The sequence below is a fragment of the Cornus florida genome, unplaced genomic scaffold (genome assembly GCF_030987335.1).
Source record: "Cornus florida cultivar Cherokee Brave unplaced genomic scaffold, ASM3098733v1 CherokeeBrave_3.0.0_Hap2_Chr10, whole genome shotgun sequence".
In the NCBI taxonomy this organism is placed as follows: domain Eukaryota; kingdom Viridiplantae; phylum Streptophyta; class Magnoliopsida; order Cornales; family Cornaceae; genus Cornus; species Cornus florida.
Genome location: NW_026775580.1, coordinates 100,939,986 through 100,962,507, shown reverse-complemented (window position 1 = coordinate 100,962,507; position 22,522 = coordinate 100,939,986). Strand labels below are relative to the sequence as shown.

Sequence of the window (22,522 nt, the reverse complement as noted above, 5' to 3'; positions counted from 1 at the left end):
CTTCTTCGTCTTCTCTCTCTTCAAAACTCATACATACCACACAGTCGTCCACTCTCTCTCTCTCTATATATATGTACACGTATCCCACATTCAAACGTAACCCCATTCTCTCTCTCTCTAAGCTGATATTATATATCCATCTGGTCCCAAGCCACCATGTACAGTTTGGTAACCTGTTCAAACTGCAACACGCAGTTGCAGCCCCCGCCTGGGACCAGATCGATACGCTGCGCAATATGCAGCGCCATCACGGACATCGGCGGCGGCAGCGGAGGCGGTTATGCTCCTCCGCCATCCTATGGACACCAGCACCACCACCAGGCTATGTCACCGTACCACCACGCTCCGCCGGGACCACCACCTGCTCACGGGAGGAAGAAGGCAGTGATATGCGCCATATCGTATAAGAACTCGGGATGCGAGCTCAAGGGTTGTATCAACGACGCCAAGTGCATGAGATACATGCTCATTAATAAGCTTCACTTCCCTGAGTCTAACGTTCTCATGCTAACCGGTACATTAATTCATTGCCTTCCTATCTATATATGTACAAATAATTTAGTACATTATTTTTAAAAATATATATATATTATAAAGAAAAATGATAAAATTTTATAAAAATTCTTCCAAAAAGGAAAAAATAAATAAATAAATAAATAAATCCTAAAGAAAAATTATATATTATAAAGAAAAGGTAATTTGTAAAGAAAAGGTGCGTGATAGCTAAAAACTCTTTAAAAATATATATATGTTTTATGATGTCATATAACGATTTCATTCAATATCATGATATCATCGAAATGTTATTCTTTGCATTAAATTTAACTTCTTCTTTCTTTATCTTTTTTTTTTTAATTACTTTGGTTTTGAATGCATCAATTGGACCTATAGAGATGGAAACTATTATTTTTCTTTCGAAAGTGAAATGTATATATATAAGACTGTTTTATATTAGTGAGGGATGATGTCATCACCACATCATTAAATATCATGATTTCTTCAAAACGTCATTCTTTACTAAATTTAGTTGGATAAATTCAACTCTGGACTATGTATTGTTACTCTGATACTAATTGTTGTTGGTGAAACTGAAAATGCGCAGAAGAGGAAAATGATCCATACAGAATTCCAACAAAAAAGAACATGAGGATGGCAATGTTTTGGCTGGTACAAGGTTGTCAACCAGGAGACTCTCTGCTGTTCCATTATTCAGGTCATGGGTCACAGCAAGTGAACCATAGTGGAGAAGAACTGGATGGATATGATGAGACATTGTGTCCACTGGACTTTCAAACAGAGGGTATGATTGTTGATGATGAAATCAATAATACCCTTGTCAAACCTCTCCCTCATGGGGTTAGGCTCCATGCTATCATAGATGCTTGCCATAGTGGCACTGTCCTTGATCTACCTTACCTTTGCAGAATGACCAGGTATATATGTAGCTTAATTCAAATATATATATATATATTATTCAACTATTCCAAGATCCAAATAATTCTCAAATTCTAAATATGTCATATGTATATATATATATATATATGTATCTTCTTTCTTGTTAAAAATAGGAGTGGACACTACGAGTGGGAGGACCATGGCCCTGAATCAGGTGCATGGAAAGGAACATGTGGTGGTGAAGTCATCTCCTTCAGCGGTTGTGATGATCATCAAACCTCTGCAGATACAGCAGTAAGTTTATTTCTTTTGAGATTATTACATATAAATGGTGTTAATGATCTATATTTACTATTTAGTGGCGTAAAAATCTTATAATTTCGAAAAAATTAAATTGACCAATATACTGACGTGAACATAGAAAAATACTGTATACCTTGATATACCACTTTTTGTGCATCAAGTACCACTTTTGTTTTAGATACCACTTTTATCACATAGGTACCATTTTTTGTACACACTGGTATTACTTTTTGTGCATCTAGGTACTACTTTTTTTGTGCAATACAAAAAAGTAGTATCTGCATGCACAAAAAATGGTACCTACATACCTAAAAGTGGTACCTCAGTTAGGGTAAACAATGTTTTTTCATATTTTTATTTTTTAGTTAGGGTAAACAATGTTTTTTCATATTTTTATTTTTTCGAAACTATGAGACTTTGACTCCATCAAATAATAAATATGAGTCATTAGCACCATATATATACGTAATATTTTCATTTCTTTTAATATTTTAATTTCCCAATGCATTACTAACTAATACAAGAAAAAAGAAAAATATTAAAAGGTTTTTTTTTTGGGAGCAGGCATTATCAAAAATCACCTCAACAGGTGCCATGACTTTTTCTTTCATCCAAGCTATCGAACACGGACAGGGAGCCACATACGGTAGCATATTGAATTCCATGCGTTCCACCATTGGTAAAACTGGCGGGCTGACACAGGTATTTTAATTCCCGCGTTATTATAATATTTACATGAAAGGAAAAGTTTTCTGATGATTTTTTGTGTGTGCCCCATCTGATTACAGGAACCGCAATTGACTTCTTGTGAACCATTCGATGTGTATACAAAGCCATTCTGCTTGTGATTGATGTTTTGTGATGCGCTCTGAAATTGCTGTGATCATTATTTGCAGATTTGTCATTGTATTTTGTAATGGGGTTTTCTTTTAAATACATTGTATATGTAACATGAAGACGGGTCTGTAATTATATTTGTGAGAGAGAATTTAAAGCATATTGCTTTTGATTTGAAGTTCTGGACTAGCTTCTACAATTATTATTTTTTTAATTAATAAAAAAATAATTTAAGCTAAATAAATATTAGATATATACTTCCTTAAATTTTTTAGTAGGCATCATGTATAAATGGCTATTTTCCTAAAGCAGACACACAATATTGATTCCTTTGTGTAACACGCTATATTGATTCCTTTGTCGTATAAATTCAATACCATATATTATAATCTTATCTTAGACCTAAGGCTTTGTAAAATCTCGAATTTAAAAAAAAGTAAAAGAAAAAAAAAAAAGAGGCTTTTGGATTCTTAATAATTTATTGTTATACAATAATACCATATATTATAATCTTATCTAAGAATCTTAAATACTTCAAAATTGGCAATGAGAAGTAGTGCTTATCTTCTTCTTTCTTATTATTTATTTATTTTAATTAAAACGTGTATTATGTATTTCGACTTTTCTGAATCCCTTCATCTGTTGAGTTCTCATAATATGATCTATATATATATATATATATGTATATTCCTTTCTCATAACTTTTTAACTCTTTGTTTATATCTCAATTTCATGGTCAATTGAAAAAACTAGCAAAGAAAATATCAAAAGATTCATGTTAGTGCTTTCTTCTGAAAGTCTTTTTCATTTTGCACATTTGACCATTAGGTGTGTAGCCTTTTCAAGATAAACTTCTCATTTCTTTGAATGATAAAATAAAAAATAAAAAATAAAAAAAACTGTAAATGTGTCAATTAAACAACCATTTTATCACATGATACAGCTCATGTGCATAGCAATTTCTCCATCATATGCCCATTGTACCCATGCCTAATTAATTCATATGCATACATTCCTTCATAGGATGGTGAATTTTTGGGATTTATTATTCTTTTAAAAAAAAGAAAAAATTTGGTTTTAGAGAGTTATGAAAGTCTCTAAAATTATCTTTTGACTTGCATTTAAAAAAAGTAATGATACTATGTCCGACTCTTACTTGTAATTGTCACGTAATTACCAAAATAGTTGATATTTTATTTAAGCACTAAAGATATCAAAAATAAATATGGAAAGAAGTTGAAGATGTTTTGACGAACCCTCTTTATCTCTTTGATTTATCCATTCCTCTTCTTCATTACGCTGTTCCCTTGATTCTTTATCTCGCATCCACTCCATAATAAACTTTTGAAATTTTTTATTTTTAATCAAATCCCCAAAATTGATACAATATATAGAAGCCAAAATATATATTGAAAAAAAAAAAACATGAATACATATCTTAAATCTTACTAGGGTTTGTTTTTATTTTTATTTTTATTTTTTTCTCAAATATATACGTATATATATATTTTTCTCTTTAATTTTATGAACCAATATAGACTTTTTAATCATTTGTTTTCCCTTTAATCTTGCAAAGTGGAAAAGAGAGAATGAGAAATCAGAGAGATAGAAAGGGGTCATCAAAACCTCTTTAGCTTTTTTTCATATTTATTTTTAGTACATGTACGATTCGGACTAGGAGTAAGCCAATTTGATTGGACATAATATCATTACACTTTCAAAAACTATGAAATTTTTTGCCACAATTATTTTAACTTATATACTTAGCGCATCTCCAACAATTGTTTATATATTTTTGTGTAATTTTTAGTTATTGTTTTATACTTTTGTGTAAAAATATATCCCCTAATAATAATCAACTAGACTCACATAATTTTTTGTACCTACCTAATATATGATTTATTTGTTAATGGAATGAGAAAGAGGGATGAGAAAATAATTATATTGATGTGACTGATAAAAATATGGTGTAAAATACACAACAATTTTACACATTGATGCAAAAGAATTATATTGATGTGACTATATAAAAAGATTGTGTAAAATACACAACAATTTTACACATTGATGCCGGACATAAAAATACACATCATACGTGTATATTTTTACATAAACAAAATATTTTAATAGACTACTGAAAATGCTCTTACTATACGGTAAAATACACATTATAAGATTACCATCCAATTTTTAATATCTAGTTTAGTAGAAATGAGCTTCACATATGGTGATAGATTGAGAAGAAGCACATTACACCATAACCTGTTTGTGTCTCAAGAAAATACTGAACCTTATTATTAAATCATAAACAAATACTAAAATTTCACACTTATTATTAAATAAAAATAATAATAGAATGCAACCTCGAACAGGTTCCACGAATTGAGAAGTCAAGCAGAGCTCAGCTTAACATATAAAACTCTCAATCCAAACCAAATTTATTATGCCCTACACAAAGAGCTATTTCTCATCCAGTTTTAGTTGTTTTTTTACTAACAAGACTCAATTTTTTAAAAGCCAGAAAATACCATCTGGTTAAGATCATTAACCCAATGATATCGTTTTGAAATTCCAAAATATAAAGCAAGGATTCAAGTCTCTTAAACCCTAATAAGTGTATAAATATCTTTAAATAATAATAATAATAAAATAACAAACGAAGCTTTCCAAATTGTCTAAAGTTGGAATTAGGGTCGTGCCGAACAGCGACTAACATGAAAAAAGTGTACGAGTATCTTATGTTTGGAAAATAAATAAAAGAAAAAGACAGTTTTAAAGATTTATGTATGTTTGGAAAAGACAATGGTGTAAAGTAGAGGAAAAGGAACGTTTGTAGTAGCGTAAGAAGGGGATAAATTAAATAGAATCACTAAATCATTTTCATCCAAAGGACATCAAAACACTATTTTCATGTTTTTTTGTTAATGAAAATAAATACTCCGTACCTCATTTAAATTTAATATTTAGTAAAGGTTTTTACAAATATGTCTATGTTAATGGACATATTTGTAATTATTTTTGCATTTTATGATTTATTTTTGAGTGTTTATTTTTATTAATTATAGTTTTTTTTTTTTTTTTTTTTATATTATAAAATTAACCCTTATTAATTGATAATCCAGTAAATTAAAATAGATTTGCAGAATATACTGACAATCAGTTTCGCTTTCTTCTTCAACGACTCGATTTCTTCTTCCTCTTCTCTCTCCTCATCTCGCCCAGTCACACCCACCTTCCTTAATCTCAATCTTTCTCTCTTTTATATATCCATATATATATCACATTCCAGATTTACCCTCATAATTCCTGCTATTAACGATCTGCCCTCTGCCATGTTCATGCTCGTGAACTGTTCCAAGTGTCAGACGGCGCTGCAGCTCCCGCCGGGAGCCAGATCGATACGCTGCGCTTTATGCCAAGCCATCACAAATATCGCCGATCCCCGTGCGGCTCCTCCGCCGCCACAACCGTCGTCCATCTCCGCCGGCCCCCGCCCTCCTCAGCCGCCTGCTCCGTCTCCGTACAACCACGCGCCGCCAGGTCCGCCGCCGTCGGCTCACGGGAGGAAGAAGGCCGTGATCTGCGGCGTATCGTACAAGTACTCTAGGCATGAGCTCAAAGGCTGTCTCAACGACGCCAAGTGCATGAGACATCTCCTTATGAACAAGTTTCAGTTTCCAGACGCTTCGATCCTTATGCTTACTGGTATTCTACCTCTGATCTATCTCTTACACACATGTATGTATGTATAATAGTTTTGGATATTTTAGGTTAGCAAATATATATGTGTTTGCAAATATCTCTCAATGCTCTCCCTACACCGAGGCTGCAAAAGATTAATTTGAGGCCTAAGAGGCAAAATTTCTATAACGAGGCCTTTAAGAATCACACGGCTATGTGAATTGGACTCTTATATTCTGAACATTCATGTACTTTTAGGAATTAGGATACATTTAATATTTTGACTGATTTTTTTTTTTACATTATACATTTAAAATTCATAGGACAATAAATGAAATTTAATCAGCAGATTATGTACCACAAGTACTGGAAACAAAACAAACTACATGAACTGAAACTGAACAACAAGAACTGAAAAGTGAAAAAAAAAAAAAAAACTTCTTGAACTGAAACTAAACAACGGGAATTGAAAAGTGAAAAGAAAATCCAATGCATGTTTTTCATAGATTTAGTATTAAGAGTGACAAGTATGATGAAAAATTAGATGAAATTTATGTCGAGAAAAGGCAGTTGGAAAAGAAAGGTTTGTGAGAGGCATTTGGTTTTTTTTAGATTGCCATTTATGCTCACCCCCTTTTGTTCGACTATCATAATGGGCAGGGGAGTTTGCCAATGAGCCATCGATTGCTCTCCACTGTGTTATTCTTCAATCATGAATGTATTATTTTCTTGTTTCTTTATTTTAATCGGGATCTTGTAGATTAATCTTGTTCTCAGGTTTAATTTACAATTTTGCTGTACCAAAACCCAAGCTTTGTTGTTGCACTTCACGTTGTTCAAGCCAGTTGAATTGACTTGATTTGTAGTTAGTGTTAACAACTGAGAAGAATTTCAAAAGAATAAGAGAAGGCATGACATAAGGGAAGTGATGGAGTAGAAGAGTGTGTATATTCTATCACATTGTTCAATGTACTTTTTTTTTTGATAAGTACACATTGTTCAATGTACTTAACTTTGTATCTGTCTATAAAAGACCCACATCAAAAGAATTGAATAAAGTTTATATTAAATGAAATCTAATGGGTCCTCTTTCAAGTTGGGGCAGCCAGGTCAGCCTGGTCAGCCTAAAGCTTGGGTCGCCCTTGGAATGGTCTGATGTTTAAGCTTGGGTCGGCCTTGGAGTGAAACTTACGAACTTTTTATCCAATTTTTTAGCCCGCGTTTTTCTATGTCAGGATTTGATTGTATTGGATTTGATATACATTTTTGTATGAGAGATTCTTTATTATGATTTTGTAGATTCTTTTGGTGGTGAAACCTTTGCAATTGTATGATTTTGATATATAATAATATAATCTTACATTATATCCAGTGGTTCTATAAGATACCTGAGAATGGGCCTTTTCTTTATTAGGATTAGGATACATGTATTGTCTCCTCCCTAAATACTACCCACTGATGCACTTCATCATGCATTTCTTATTACACCTAGTTCATTTGTCTTTGTCATCATGTATTACCATGCCTACACATAAATACATGACGTTCACTTGTGGGGACTTTGCTGTCTTCATATTTATAACATCACTTGAAAGGCAACAAAATAATTCTTGATAGTCGTTTTTCAAATTGATATTCTCAAAAGCATCCCTCTAATGTTAATAAGCCATTGAGATTCTGGTCATTTTCTTCTTCTTGTTGGCCTTATTGGATAATGATGCAAATCAAGCACCAAACATTTAATAAGAAGCACATAATTTAAAAACGGGTTTTGGATGTCAGCAACAGCTTGAATGAATATTGTATTTAAGCTATCTATTGGAAACTAGTCGAGGAAAACTGTGATACCAGAATACTTGCATGTTTCTGCTGGAAACCCTTTTTTTTTAATTTTTTTGGAAACTATAATTCATTGATGGAATTAGGTGGGGGGACCTACCCAAAAAAACAAGGAGAGAGAGAGAAAGAAAGAAAGAATTAGGTGGGAGGAAAGGAATACTTCGGTTACTTTTTCTTTATGTTACATGGACTTGGCGTGGTGTTTGTGAAGGGCATATGTCTAAGCGTTCATATATCAAATCTCTAAACCTATGATATCTGTTGGAATTATCGTGTATGCTTCATGGGGGCATATTTATCTAGAAATGTCGGACACATGTATCACATATCCCATGCCTAACCCAAATGCCGAGTGCCGATGTGAGTACTTCATGCATTTAGAAAATTTTAGGTAAAAAAAGCTTTTCCTTGGTTTATTTTTGTTAACTTCAATCCATAGTTAATAGGTGATATTCAAATCACCATCAATATTATATTGTTACCTTGAAAGTACAAAGAATTTTTCCCTAATTGTAGAGAGAGAAACTTTACACTCTCAATGATTTTTTTCAATCCCTTTTCCCTCTCAATCCCTTCTATTTATAGACGGTTACAACCTCCACTGGGCTGGTCCTATCTTGTTCTCCTTTGGCTAGACTCGATTTCTCTCATTTTATCATGGGCTTCTGAAATGGCTTTATGGACCTGGGTCCATACGGCGCGAACTGGCTTCATCTCGTTCGTCCACACCCGACCTATCCCATGCAATGTGGATCACTCCAAACCCGGGTCGTTTTGGTATCCTCATCTACCCCCAATAATCTCTTTCCTCATTAATGAGGGTGAGATTATTGAAAGGACACGATCTTGGTCTGACGGCTTAGAGCAATAACTCGAGGAATCGAATGGCTGGCACAAGAACCCAGGTTTCGAGATCTGCAGCGCCACTTTTTGCCTTGACCTTTGGAGTTCCATGTCGCTTTTACTTCTCCTCTTTATAAATTCTGATCTTTCTCTCCTTCACCCTCTCTCTTACCTCTTACTTCTACTCCCTGTTGCTTTCCTGCACATTCCGGCGATCCTTTTTAATTTCTCCGGCAAGTTCTTCCGGCAAGTCCTTCCTTTTCGATTTTTAGCTACTGTGCCGTTGCTGAGTTCATCACAAACTTTCAAGGTTAGTTTCTTTTTTTTAAAAAACCTCTCCTTAAGAGACGCCTTTACTGCCTAGAACTCTTCCCCTTTTTCATGGCTTCCCCTAACCTGAACGCCATTCGATCCAAGAATTGTATCCCTCGCGACGTTTCTCTCAGAGTCTACCCAACAAACTTAGACGAGAGATCTGGTGAGGGTCTTCTTCCTGTGGAAGTTTTATTCTCTGCCGTTCACTTGAACGTCATTAGGTTCCCCGTACACCCATTCTTTTGTTATGCTTTCAACAAATTGGGGCTCTGCCCCCTGCAAGTTAACCCAAACTTTCTTAGGGTAATTTCAGTCCTCCTGCTCTTGAATCGTGACAGGGGTCTCAATCTTGACATTATTGACCTTCTCCTCTGCTATTGGATTAACAAGATTTCACAAAACGACTTGTATTATCACTTCTTTCCTATTGACAAACGGTCAATTTGCACTGATAAAAGCTCATTTGAAAAGGGTTAGAGGCGGAATTTAATTGTGGTTGGTGGGAATTGGCGGACTCCGCTCGGCCATTCCTTCCCTATCTCTTCTTCCTTTGGAGCCTGTTCTGTCTCTGGCTACAAAAAGCTGAAAACACATCCTTCTGAATGCCACTGTGAAAGTTGTCTTCCCCGTTTTTGCACTTTTCTTTGTAGATGCCTTCAAATTCCCCATGATGAACTAGTTTATAGCGTCTGCAGGGCTAGGCTAGATACCTTGCAAGAAAACGTGCTGATCGATGTCCCTTCAGCTACTGATTTGCTTACATCTGATAATCTTTTTGACATTTCTCTTTTAGGGTCTACAATGGAGAACATTCAGATCCCATCGTTCAGCAGGAGGAGGCGTCTTGCTCCCACCCCTTCTAACGCTCCTGCCGTTATTCCATCACCTACACCTGCTTCCACATCATCTCTTCCTGCTATCTCTGCCCCAGAGCAAGTTGTGGTTGCCCCAGCTGTGACTCAAGTCTCAACTCGTTCTGCTGATGCGCCCTTAGAGCTCACCCATGCTAAGAACCCTGTTGTGGGCCATACTGCTGAAGTCCGTCCTGCTGTCCCCGTCATTATGCCATCAAACATTTCGTCCGACACTTCTTCAGAAAGCACTCAGGATGCTGGAAATTCTAAGGACAATGGGGGGCCAGCTAATGCTGCTCTGTTGGAAAAGAGTTTAGGAAAAAGGCCAATGCCTAAGGGCGGTCATGATCAGAGTGATATCCCACCGACCCGAAGGATAAGGATGGCTTCCTTCAGGGTTACTGAACCATCGCCCCCTGCCCGGTTCTTCATTCCTGAAGGCGAGTCGGCCAAAACCTCTGGTCCAATTCCATCCGTTCTTCCATGGCGACCTTTGCTCAGCCGTGAAGATGGATCAACCATTGGCCCCACTGACTCGATATATAAAGACCCCCTCACCTCGTTTGCTTTCTATAAGGGCTTCTGGACCCCCAAAGATCTTGAAATCCAGAACAAACTGTCCTTTGGTGAGATGTTCCAACGGTTCCCGACCGCTGCTATGGAGGTGACCCTTCTTCCACTGAACTGTGTTCCTTTTCAGTTATGATTCCTTTGTACTTAGTCTGACCTGAATTTCTTTTTCTTCATGCAGACTCTGTTCGGGATGTTCACCTTTCAGAAAACAATTGAAACTCTGAATAAAAAACTTAAGTCTCTCTCTGCGGGCCTTAAAAGGTCTGTTGAAGCAGAGACTCTTCTTGAGGCCAGAGTTGCTGGAGTCAAAGCTTAGGGACTCAGAGAAGGAAGTTGCTGACCTAAAGGCAGAGAAAGACGGTCTGGCAAACGAGAGGGATTCCCTTAGAGCTGAACGGGATTCCTTGAAGACCGAACGGGATTCTCTTCATGATGAGGTTGACGTCTTAAAAACTGAGAAGAGTGTAGCTCTGACAGAAAGGGACTCTCTCAAAGCCGAAAAGGGAGACCTTCAGCGCTCATTCATTGCTGAACGGTTATCGTATGCGAATTTCCAAGAAAAACTTTTGAACGAATGGTCTTCCCTGATGAACATGATCAGCAGAGTCGAAGGGGGGATGAGGGCTCTCCTTGCTCGCTTTACCAGGACCAGTGCCATCCGGTATGCTGAAGGGTACAAAGACGGTTTTGTTAACCGTTCTCCCCCTGAAGGTGAATCAAGCTCTTGTGCTGTTCCTGATGAACTAGATGCTTCTCTGGACATCCACCCCCCAAACAATTATCAAAATCCACCATGCGACCCAGCTGAGAACATTTTTATTGAATGCATTGAGGTCGCCTCTTCAGGAATTGTCCCACCTTTTCATCCCCTGAACATTCTTCCTCTTTCTACCATCGTGCCCCCTTCCTCTGTTGCTGCCGACAGACCTGTGCCCGCTGAGGGGGTGATTCATCTCGACTTCCCTTCTAAGGATGATGGGGCAGGTGAGAATGGAGGAAATCTCGATGGTCCAGAGGAAGATGGTGGCGAAAATGACAAGTCACAGCTTGGAGAAGATCAGAACTGATATCCAATAGCAGCAGTTTTGTTTTTTTTTTTTTTTTTTTATGTATGGTACTACGTACCTTGAGACCTTTTTGGTTATGAATGATAATGTTTTTGCTCAGCATCCCTTTCCTCCTTTGAGTTTTCTATTTTCAGCTTTGTAGTGTATTTTCACAAGTGCTTAACGTTCAGCCATGTCACCATTCTGTCCTTTTCTTACTCATTTGTGAGCAAGTGTTTGGCGTTCGGCTTGAAGTGCCAGCTGCCACTAATTTGCTGAATGCCTGGCGCTCGGCTTGAACGCCTTTTGCCACTTGGCTTTTTTATTTTTTAGCAAGTGTTTGGCGTTCGGCTTGGAGTGCCAGCTGCCACTAATTTGCTGATGCCTGGCGCTTTGCTTGAACGCCTCTTGCCACTTGGCTTTTTTTATTTTTTAGCAAGTGTTTGGCGTTCGGCTTGCAGTGCCAGCTGCCACTAATTTGCTGAATGCCTGGCGCTCTGCTTGAACGCCTCTTGCCACTTGGCTTTTTTATTTTTTAGCAAGTGTTTGGCGTTCGGCTTGAAGTGCCAGCTGCCACTAATTTGCTGAATGCCTGGCACTCGGCTTGAACGCCTCTTGCCACTTGGCTTTTTTATTTTTTAGCAAGTGTTTGGCGTTCGGCTTGAAGTGCCAGCTGCCACTAACTTGCTGAATGCCTGGCGCTCGGCTTGAACGCCTCTTGCCACTTGGCTTTTTTATTTTTTAGCAAGTGTTTGGTGTTCGGCTTGAAGTGCCAGCTGTCACTAACTTGCTGAATGGGAAGAGTGTAGATTTTTAACAAAGAAGAGGCTTTTTATAAAGCATGGAAATTTCGTACAATTGCAAGCATGCAATTTAGAACGTACAATATGCCTAAAATTAAACTCTACTTTTACTGGTAGTACCTTTTCAGAGACATAGCATTCCATGGCTTATTGACTACCCTTCCTGTCATAGTTTCTAGGACGTATGCCCCCTTCCCTATGACTTCTGCTATTCTGTACGGACCTTCCCATGGGGAGAACATCTTTTTGACTATTCCCACCTTCCTTTTCAGAACCAGATCGCCAGGAGCAAAACCCCTGTGCCTCACCTTCTTGTTATGGCTATTCACGAGCGTCTGTTGATAAGAGGTGAGCCTCACTGCAGCCGCATCCCTTTTTTCTTCCAACAAATCAAGATTGAACCTCAGCATTATATCATTCTGCTCTTGATCCCACGCCAAGCTCCTTACAGTTGGAACCAAATGCTCGACTAGTATCATCGCCTCGGTGCCATAGGCCATAGCGAATGGGCTCTCTCCAGTTGGCCGTCTTGGGGTTGTTCTGTAAGCCCACAAGACGTTCGGTAGCTCATCTAACCATATGCCTTTTTCATTCTCTAGCTTTTTCTTGATACAAGCAAATATTGTCCTGTTTGTGATTTCGGCTTGACCATTAGCCTGAGGATGACTGACTGCTGCTAACTTTTGATTGATTCCATATTCCTCCAGCAGCTCTCTCACTTGCTTGCTATCGAGGTTGGTTCCATTGTCCATCACGATTGACCTTGGTATGCCAAAACAACAAATAATATTATTCCAGATGAAGCGTCTTACTTGAGTTTGGGTGACACTAGGGTACGGCTCTGCTTCTACCCATTTGGTGAAGTAATCAGTAGCTAGCAGAACGTACTTATTCTGCGATCTTGCAGTCGGCAAAGGGCCAACCACGTCCATCCCCCACTGCGCGAAAGGCCATGGGGTGGCCATTATGTGCAGGTCTTCAGGTGGTTGATGTATCAATGACTTGAACCTCTGGCATTTATCGCATCTTCTAGAGAATTCTTCTGCATCTCGTGCCATGTTTGGCTAGAAGTACCCCTGTGTCATTGCTTTGTGTGCTAAAGATCTTCCTCCGGAGTGATTTCCGCATACTCCTTCATGAATGGTTCGCATAATCTGTCTAGCTTCTGTAGGGGTAGCACACTTCAAATATGGACCCGAGAAGGAGCGTCTATATAACTGATCGTGCACAATGGCATACTTTGCTGCGCTGGACCTAATTCTTCTTGCCTCGTTCTTACGCTCGGGGAGTGTACCACTACGTATGTAAGCCATGATTGGATCAATCCAGCTCGGCTCATATGGTATAACATTAACACGTTGAGTGCTTGGATTAGGCAGTTCTTCAAAAATGGAAGGTTGGATCAGTATGTCGACCGGGATGACCCTAGCTAAAGTATCTCCAGAACTGGATGCACTACAAGCCAAGCGGTCGGCATCTTCGTTATACTCTCTCGGCAATTGGATAAACCTGATCTGATCAAACGCTTTCGCCTCACGCAGAACCGCAGTTCGGTATGCTTCCATAGTCTCATCCTTGGCCCCATAGTCCCCATTGACTTGTCGAATGACTAGTTGTGAATCACTATATGCCATCAGATTCTTGATCTTCAATTCTTTAGCCAACTTCAGCCCAGCTATCAACGCCTCGTATTCTGCCTCATTGTTGGTCGCGCTGAACTCTAGTCTTATCGCTTGGCTCAGCGTAGTTCCTTCTGGTGTTTGCAATTGAATTCCAATCCCGGCCCCCATTTGATTCGAGGAGCCGTCCATGAAAAGCTTCCACCAGGAACAATTACAATCCTCCACCGTATCTTCAGCATCACAGTCAAGTAGGAAATCCGCCACCGCTTGACCTTTGATTGCCGTCCTGGGCTCGTACGCGATATCAAATGAACTCAATTCAATGGCCCACTTGGTCATTCTCCCCGACAGGTCCGGTTTGTGCAGGATCATTCTCAAAGGGAAAGTTGTTAAAACGACGATTGGATGAGATTCAAAATAGTGTCTAAGCTTCCTTTTTGCGTTGACCTGCGACAAGATCATTCGTTCGGCCCTAGAGTACCTTCTCTCCGGTTCAGACATCGTCTTGCTAACATAAAACACCGGAAACTGCTTGCCCTCTTTGCAACGGATCAGAACGGCACTGGTTGCTATACTGGACACCCCGAGATATAGAAAAAGTTTCTTATTTGGTTCTGGAGCAGACAGAACTGGAGGATTACGCATGTACTCCTTCAGGCTGGTTAGTGCCTGCCGTTGCTCATCCCCCCAGGTTTGTCTTCCATGCCCTCGTATTGTATCAAAGAAAGGTTTACAGCGGTCCGAAAGCTTGGAAATAAATCGGCTCAGTGCGGCTATCCTGCTTGTGAGTGCCTGCACCTCTTTAATTGTTTTCGGCTCTGCATTCCTGATCAAGGCTTCTGCCTGTGCTGGGCTGACCTCAATTCCTCTATGATTGACCACATGTCCCAGGAATTGACCGGAACTTACACCGAATGAGCATTTGGCCGGATTAAGCTTCATCCCATACTGGCGCAACACATCGAACACATCTTGCAAGTGCGCTAAATGATCGCTCTTCTTCTTACTCTTGACCACCATATCATCAATGTAAGCCTCGACATTGCTGCCCATCTGGCCCTTAAAAATCTTGCTGATCAGCCTCTGATAAGTAGCTCCAGCGTTTTTTAATCCGAATGGCATGACTTTATAGCAATAAGTCCCTCGTTCAGTAACAAATGAAGTTTTCTCTTCATCAACTGGGTCCATAGGAATTTGGTTATAACCGGAATAAGCATCCAGGAAAGTTAACCGCTCATATCCTGTGGTGGCATCTACCATTTGATCAATCCTGGGCAATGGGAAACTATTCTTTGGGCAGGCTTTGTTTAGGTTGGTGAAGTCGATGCACACTCTCCATTTCCCATTCTTCTTCTGCACTACGACAACGTTAGAGAGCCAGGCCGAGTACTGAACTTCTCTGATGAATCCGGCTTTAAGCAGCCGATCAACCTCCTCAGCTATAATCTGGTTTCGTTCTGGTGCAAATCTTCTCTGCTTCTGCTTCACTGGCTTTGCGTTCGGATCCACATTGAGGGAATGACAGGATACAGCAGGATTTATCCCTGGCATATCTAAATGGCTCCATGCGAATACATCTGCATTTCGAATCAGGAAATTAGTCAACTCTAGTCTCTCTTCTTCAGTGAGTTTGGTGCCCACCCTTGTTGTTCGGTCTGGTTTCTCATGGTCAATCTTTACTTCATGAAGGGGTTCTGTGGTCAGAACTGGTGGCTTCTCCCCCCCATCCTTGCTGGGAGAAGGGTTCTGTAATTGCTATTTTGGAATGGCGGAACGGATGGGATTTTTCCCTTTTCCAGCAGATTTCAAAGTTAATGAATAACATTCTTTAGCCGTAACCTGGTCCCCGTGTATATCTATCACCTTGGTCCCATCCGGACCCAAACATCGCATTACTTGATGTAAGGTTGATGGAACGCCTTGAATTTTGTGAATCCATCCTCTGCCTATCAAGAGGTTGTATGATGGATAAATTTCCACTACTACGAAACTTTCAGTCAAAACCCGCTCAGCGGCTTGTACTGTCAATCCCACTATTCCAATGGGTTCCACTCGCTTCCCATCAAATCCGAGCAACGGATTCCCTGTGGGTTTGAGTTTTTCGGGTTCGATCTCCAGTCGGTCGAACGTCACCCTGGGCATGACATTCGCACTACTTCCTGGATCAATCAGGACTCTCCGAACCAGGCATTTTGCAATCGTCAGACTAACGACTAGTGGATCTTTATGAGGAATCTGAACGCGTAGCAGGTCCGTTTTATCAAACTTTATCGACGTGGACGTGTTCTGCTGGTGCAAAGCGCGCACATTACCAATTCTTCTTTTCAGCTGGGCCTGGCGTAACCTCGTCCTGAGCAACTCCTCTGACTCCGTCGTTTGTTCAGGCCGGCCATGAATTGCGTTTATAATCCGGACGGGCTGGGAGTTGTGTTGGTTCGGCCTCTGGTTCCGCTTGATTTGTTCAGTCGGGCGGTTATGCTCTTGCGCCGGACCCTGAACATAGCTTGCAAACTCCCCCTTTGCGATCAGCATCTCTACCTGCCTCCTTATGTTCTTGCATTCATTAGTCTGATGCCCAAAATCACTATGGAAAACACAATGTTTAGTCTGATCCCTCTGTTCAAGAGGTTGCCTGATTGGCAGAGGAGGACGAAACTTATCTTTGTTCTCCTGGTATAGCCTTGCTAAGGTGACTCTGAGTGGAGTGACTGATTCCTCCTCCCTGGGCCTCTTCTCCGCCTTCCATGAGGGGTAACGTTGCGGTTGAGCTTGTTTTTGCCGGATCTTGGCTTTGGACTTCTCCTTCGTCGAAATAATTGACGTCTTCCTTGAATTAGCTGCTTCTTCCTCCTCGAGGCGAACAAAACCGTCAGCTCTCTCGTTCAGCTCGTCCATTGTCTTTGGCGTATTAACCACCAAGCTGGTGTGGAACGGTGTCCCCCGGTTCATTGCGAGTTTAAATGCTTGGACTGCTGTTGACGGGTGACACTCCATTACCATGCTTTTAACGAGGTTGAACCGGGTGAGAAAAGCTTGGAGCCGCTCATCCTCATGCTGCTTCATTGTAAAGAGGCTCGATACATCCTTAGCCGGACGCTTATTCCCGTAATACTGGCTTATGAACTTATCACATAAGTCCTGGAAACTGGCGATTGAGCCTTGAGCCAGATTCTTGAACCAATTGAGAGCTAGTCCAGCCAAGCTCGTAGGGAAACACTTGCACATCAAAGGATCATTATTAGTATTCAAAGCCATTTTCAACTGAATATGGTATATGTGATCGACCGGATCGGTTGTTCCGTCAAACAGAATGAAGATCGGCATGGAAAACTTCTTCGGATTCGGCGCGTTCAGAATTTCATCAGTGAACGGCGATGCGACCGTCCTTGCTGAGGAACGCAGTGCTTCGTTTTCTCTTGAAAACCGTGACGGAAATCCTCGATCGGCAGATCTCCTTTCCGAGCTATGGTAATCAACTGTCGCTAATGAAGGTCGGTATGGCGGATCGAACGACCTATCCTCCACAAATTCACTCCGCCATGGTGACGCAATCCGATGTTCATACGCCGGTGCTTCCTCCCTCATAATCCGTTTGTGATGCGGTTCCAGACGAACAGACCCTTCCCGATCTTCTACTTGGCCGACATTCGGAGGCAGATTACCGATTATACCTTCATCACGACGTTGACCATCACGATTGACGCCTTCTGGATCACCTTGATGATCAGCTTCGGACGGTAAAGCTCTCGATGCTCCATTCCAGCTCGTAACTCTGCATTTTCTTTCCTCAAAGCATCGATCATGTTCATTAGCTCATCGAGCTTTGTCTGCTGGCCGTTCTCCAAAGAATTCGGGTTCGCCTCTCCAATCATCATTCCAGATCGGAGCAAAGTCATCAACTGCAGGCTTCTTGATCAAATCGGAGTTCCGCTAACGCGCGCACACCAGATCTGAACTTATGCTTGCCGAATTCAGTCCACTACTGGCCAGATTCAGTAACCATAACAGATCACAACCGCGCAGTTCGCCGGATCAAGCACGGATCTGATCTGCTTGGATCGGACGCCAATTTTCCGAAATCAACCGGATCTGGACTCGTCAAGACAAATCGTATTATCACCAATGTTGATTCAGCTTTCGCAGATTAGTCGTCTTCCTCGCAGAATGCGTTGAATCAATCCGATCTGGAATGAAATCAATCAATCCTTCCCGTTCTTCCCACAGACGGCGCCAATTGAAAGTACAAAGAATTTTTCCCTAATTGTAGAGAGAGAAACTTTACACTCTCAATGATTTTTTTCAATCCCTTTTCCCTCTCAATCCCTTCTATTTATAGACGGTTACAACCTCCACTGGGCTGGTCCTATCTTGTTCTCCTTTGGCTAGACTCGATTTCTCTCATTTTATCATGGGCTTCTGAAATGGCTTTATGGACTTGGGCCCATACGGCGCGAACTGGCTTCATCCCGTTCGTCCACACCCGACCCATCCTATGCAATGTGGATCACTCCAAACCCGGGTCGTTTTGGTATCCTCATACCTAAAACCAGTCTTAAACAAAGATAAAGGGGACAATTGGTTGTTGCTTCTTTAAACAATCACTTTTTTCTTACCTCTTTCCATTTTCTCTGGTACCTTGATTAGACTTGGGGTTGTGACTAGGCAGGCCAACGCAAACCCTACCCTAGTCCAACCCGGTCTTTGGATGGGCTTGGACAACTCTTTTTGTTACTTGGTTGGGCTCGAGTAAATTTTTTTTACCCCAACCTCAAGTGGGTTGGGCTTGGGATGAGGTGTTGGGCAACCTGAGCTCAACTGAGTATGGCCCAAGTTCAATGTGAACATAACCAACTAACCCGATCCTAAACTTACTAATCTGACCAACCCAAGCTCAAAAATATATTTGGATTGGGTTCGGGGTTGGAGTCCAATTTGGACTCAAACTTGCATAGAGGGTTTTATATCTTGGGTTGGGCTCCGATTGGCCCCTTAACCCATCAAAGTTGCACCATTAATTAGACTGTAAAATCACTGAATCTACACTGAAGTGCATATTAAATGGAGGAAAGGAGAAGTTGGTTATAATCTTGTGAATGTGTTAACCACGATAAAGTTTTCTTGTTGAGATCAAGCTGCAATCAACTTTCAGCGAATGAGTTTTGTCACAAATTTTCAATCTATTATCCTTGCCAATACAATTTTTTGGAATAACTTTAGTCTTTGGTCACAATATCATGATAATTTTCATCTTCTTGTGTTGTGACCCACTTTGTAGAACCATGTCTTGTTTCTTTTTTGTCCTAAACATGTCTAATGTTAACACTCTTTGGGGATATTCAAATGCAGAAGAAGAAACTGATCCTTACAGAATCCCAACTAAACAAAACATGCGGATGGCACTGTATTGGCTTGTACAAGGCTGTCAACCAGGAGACTCCTTACTGTTTCACTATTCTGGTCATGGTTCACGGCAAAGGAACCATAATGGGGATGAAGTTGATGGATATGATGAAACCTTATGTCCCCTGGACTTTGAAACTCAGGGTATGATTGTTGATGATGAAATCAATGCAACAATTGTCAGACCTCTTCCTCAGGGAGTTAAGCTCCATGCAATAATAGATGCTTGCCATAGCGGCACTGTACTAGATTTACCATTCCTTTGCAGAATGGGAAGGTGGGTTTGTTTTACAATGTCCATGATCTGAATTCAAATATGTTTTATTAGCTTGTTAAATTGTTATAAGTGGGTACTTCTATCTAAAATCACCATGGACTTAATTGATTAATAACATGTGATGAGATGGATCATAAAAGGGTTGTAATTTTTATTTGTTCCTTTTTTGTTGTGGGTGAAGGAATAACCAACCCCCCATTGCGTGGGAGAGGAATTGTACAGAGGGTGTTAGAAAGGCATATGATTGTAGCATCAGGCATATTTTTATACAAAGCTGAGCCTATACTAATGGAGGAAAAGTAGAAGTCATGGTTTGCATGTTGGCAACAGTAATCAGTTTTTTGAACCTTGCCTTTTTGAGTAAAGTTTCAGACATTTTGAAAGAAGTTCCTTGTTATACCTGATATCTCTTGGAGTACATATATTTGATTTTATCCTTGTAAATTGAGATGCTTTTGGAATCCTTTCAAAATATCACCAACATGCAAACCATGACTTCTACTTTTCCTAGTTAATTATTCATCCTTCAAATGCATTACATGCAGTTTCTTAAACTATTCAGACTGCAGCTTTCCCCGAAATACATTGTAGTCTCTCTGGTTCAGATTAATTCTGGAATCATTCAAATTATTGTTAATAATTTGGGATGCCATAGGCTGATATTTTTCTTTTTTCTTTTTCCTTGCATCAATATCCTGATTAACTTTTAATTTAAATTATTTCTAGCTAGATTCTCTAGTTTTGAATTTGTAATTACGTTTATCTCTTTCCTTCTTGAAATTTTAGGAATGGGCAGTATGTGTGGGAGGATCATCGTCCACGATCAGGTGTATGGAAAGGAACGAGTGGTGGGGAAGCCATTTCCTTCAGTGGTTGCGATGATGATCAAACCTCTGCTGATACATCTGTAAGTTTTTCTTTTCCTTTCTTTTCTGTTTTTCGTCCGAAGCTGGCTACACAATGAGGTTAGCGCTTTCCCTGCCCATAAACCCTTCACCAGGGATTTATTCCCATCTGTTCGACGACTACGTAGGGACCTTAGCAACTAAATTAGTTGGAAATTAGATAAATCTATAAGTTTCAGAAAGTCAGATTAAACCTCCTTTAATATTTTCATTCCCTAAGATGTTATATTTGGACAAAAAGAAAAGACCCAAGCTTATTGTTTTATGGGAACAGGCTCTGTCAAAGATCACTTCAACAGGTGCCATGACTTTCTGTTTCATCCAAGCTATCGAGCGTGGACAAGGTACTACATATGGTAGCGTATTGAACTCCATGCGTTCTGCCATCCGAAATGTAGGGGGGGGAGATAACCTTGGTGGTGGTGTAGTGACATCTCTTCTCACAATGCTTCTGACAGGAGGCAGTGTCGGCGGCAGTGGGCTGAGACAGGTATCTTTCCGTGTTGCTTTGATTGATCTGTCAATAGCATAAATTTGGATATTGAGTCTCATACTGATCATGTGTTGGTCTTTGGATGTGAGGATCCCAAATTGTCATGTATAATTTCCTTCTCATAGGGGGCTTTATTTATTAGAACAGGTTTTCTCCATAATTCATGTCACTTTTCTTTTTTTTTTTCTCTTCGTGTGTGACTCGTCTGCATCCTGCTGTGATGCAATCTGTCGTAAACTGGATATGCTTTGCATGGGGCTTACACCCTTCCTTGTGTGACTCGTCTGCATCCTGCTGTGATGCAATCTGTCGTAAACTGGATATGCTTTGCATGGGGCTTACACCCTTCCTAGCCGAATGAATGAAGGGGAGAGCTGAACATAGGGTTTTCAACCCAAAAAAGAATGCATGCCCTAATACATAATAGTATGTTATTATATTAAAACACATTAGTGTACACGTACATTTATATTTGCATGTGCAGATAATTGTTGAAGGTGGGCGTTTGCACATGTAATCTATACAGTAGTCAAGAAAGGACCGACTTTTTTTAGAAGACACATTAAAAGAAACCTGAAATATATGATTCTAATACTCTTTTATTTATTTATTTATTATTATTTTTTTTTTGAGGACTGATTATGGTGAGTACACCAAGTGAGGCTAGTGAGCTAAAATTGCAGTCAACAAATTTTGTTTCTGTCATAAACCAGTAAATAGTAAACTGTTAAAGTGAGTTCCTCCTTAATAACCCAAATTTCTGGAAAATGTTTCTCTTGGACCTTAACTAGGAAAAAATATACGAAATTTTCATCTGCAAGTGCCTTTCAGGCATGAGCATGTGTCACCTACTTTCTGGGAACAGATGACTTGAGACATGCATTTCTACGGCATATTTATCTTAAATTTTACGCATGCGAGGGAGAGTTTCTGATGATCTCTTTTTCTGTTCGTTTTGCTAACAGGAACCGCAATTGACTGCCTGCCAGCCATTCGACGTGTATACAAAGCCATTCTCTTTATGATTACACGATGTGCTTTAAGATTGTTCATATTTTATACAGACTAGTGGATGTAATTTGGAAAATAATTTTTGTTATTGTTTTCTCCATGTGCTCTAGGAAATATAGTGGATATGAATCATGAAATGTGGATCGGTAATTATTTGTCTGAGATGGGTTTTGTAAATTGGAAAAATATTGCTAGTGATTCATTGTTGGATTACATCTACAACTCCTGTTGTAGATTGCTATTTGAATTCTATAATTTGCATTGTTTGCTATAATCTCAATTCAAAAAAGTTCTGTTCAGAATTAATGGGTGCGTTAGATGAATT

At 39.8% G+C, this 22,522-nt stretch overlaps 2 protein-coding genes across 2 annotated transcripts; both read left to right on the top strand.

Annotated features, from left to right (window-relative positions):
* Window positions 1-119: 119 nt before the first annotated feature.
* On the top strand, window positions 120-2,716 carry LOC132279471 (metacaspase-1-like). Its single transcript, XM_059781457.1, has 5 exons — window positions 120-514; window positions 1,103-1,433; window positions 1,569-1,689; window positions 2,263-2,400; window positions 2,487-2,716. The coding sequence occupies exons 1-5, from the start codon at window positions 157-159 to the stop codon at window positions 2,544-2,546; spliced, it is 1,008 nt and encodes a 335-aa protein (XP_059637440.1). The 5' UTR covers window positions 120-156; the 3' UTR covers window positions 2,547-2,716.
* A 2,955-nt stretch (window positions 2,717-5,671) lies between these two features.
* On the top strand, window positions 5,672-22,471 carry LOC132276408 (metacaspase-1-like). Its single transcript, XM_059777815.1, has 5 exons — window positions 5,672-6,240; window positions 19,458-19,788; window positions 20,575-20,695; window positions 20,968-21,183; window positions 22,152-22,471. Exons 1-5 carry the CDS (start codon window positions 5,868-5,870, stop codon window positions 22,209-22,211), a joined length of 1,101 nt encoding a protein of 366 aa, XP_059633798.1. The 5' UTR covers window positions 5,672-5,867; the 3' UTR covers window positions 22,212-22,471.
* Window positions 22,472-22,522: the final 51 nt, after the last annotated feature.

What these genes read in the sequence shown, in the direction of transcription:
- LOC132279471 (XM_059781457.1), top strand. Translation starts at nt 157, where the DNA reads ATGTACAGTTTGGTAACCTGTTCAAACTGCAACACGCAGTTGCAGCCC. An exon ending in TAACGTTCTCATGCTAACCG is followed by an intron (nt 515 to 1,102) that starts GTACATTAATTC and finishes GAAAATGCGCAG; the next exon opens with AAGAGGAAAATGATCCATAC. An exon ending in AAACTGGCGGGCTGACACAG is followed by an intron (nt 2,401 to 2,486) that starts GTATTTTAATTC and finishes ATCTGATTACAG; the next exon opens with GAACCGCAATTGACTTCTTG.
- LOC132276408 (XM_059777815.1), top strand. Translation starts at nt 5,868, where the DNA reads ATGTTCATGCTCGTGAACTGTTCCAAGTGTCAGACGGCGCTGCAGCTC. An exon ending in TTCGATCCTTATGCTTACTG is followed by an intron (nt 6,241 to 19,457) that starts GTATTCTACCTC and finishes ATTCAAATGCAG; the next exon opens with AAGAAGAAACTGATCCTTAC. An exon ending in AAACCTCTGCTGATACATCT is followed by an intron (nt 20,696 to 20,967) that starts GTAAGTTTTTCT and finishes TTATGGGAACAG; the next exon opens with GCTCTGTCAAAGATCACTTC.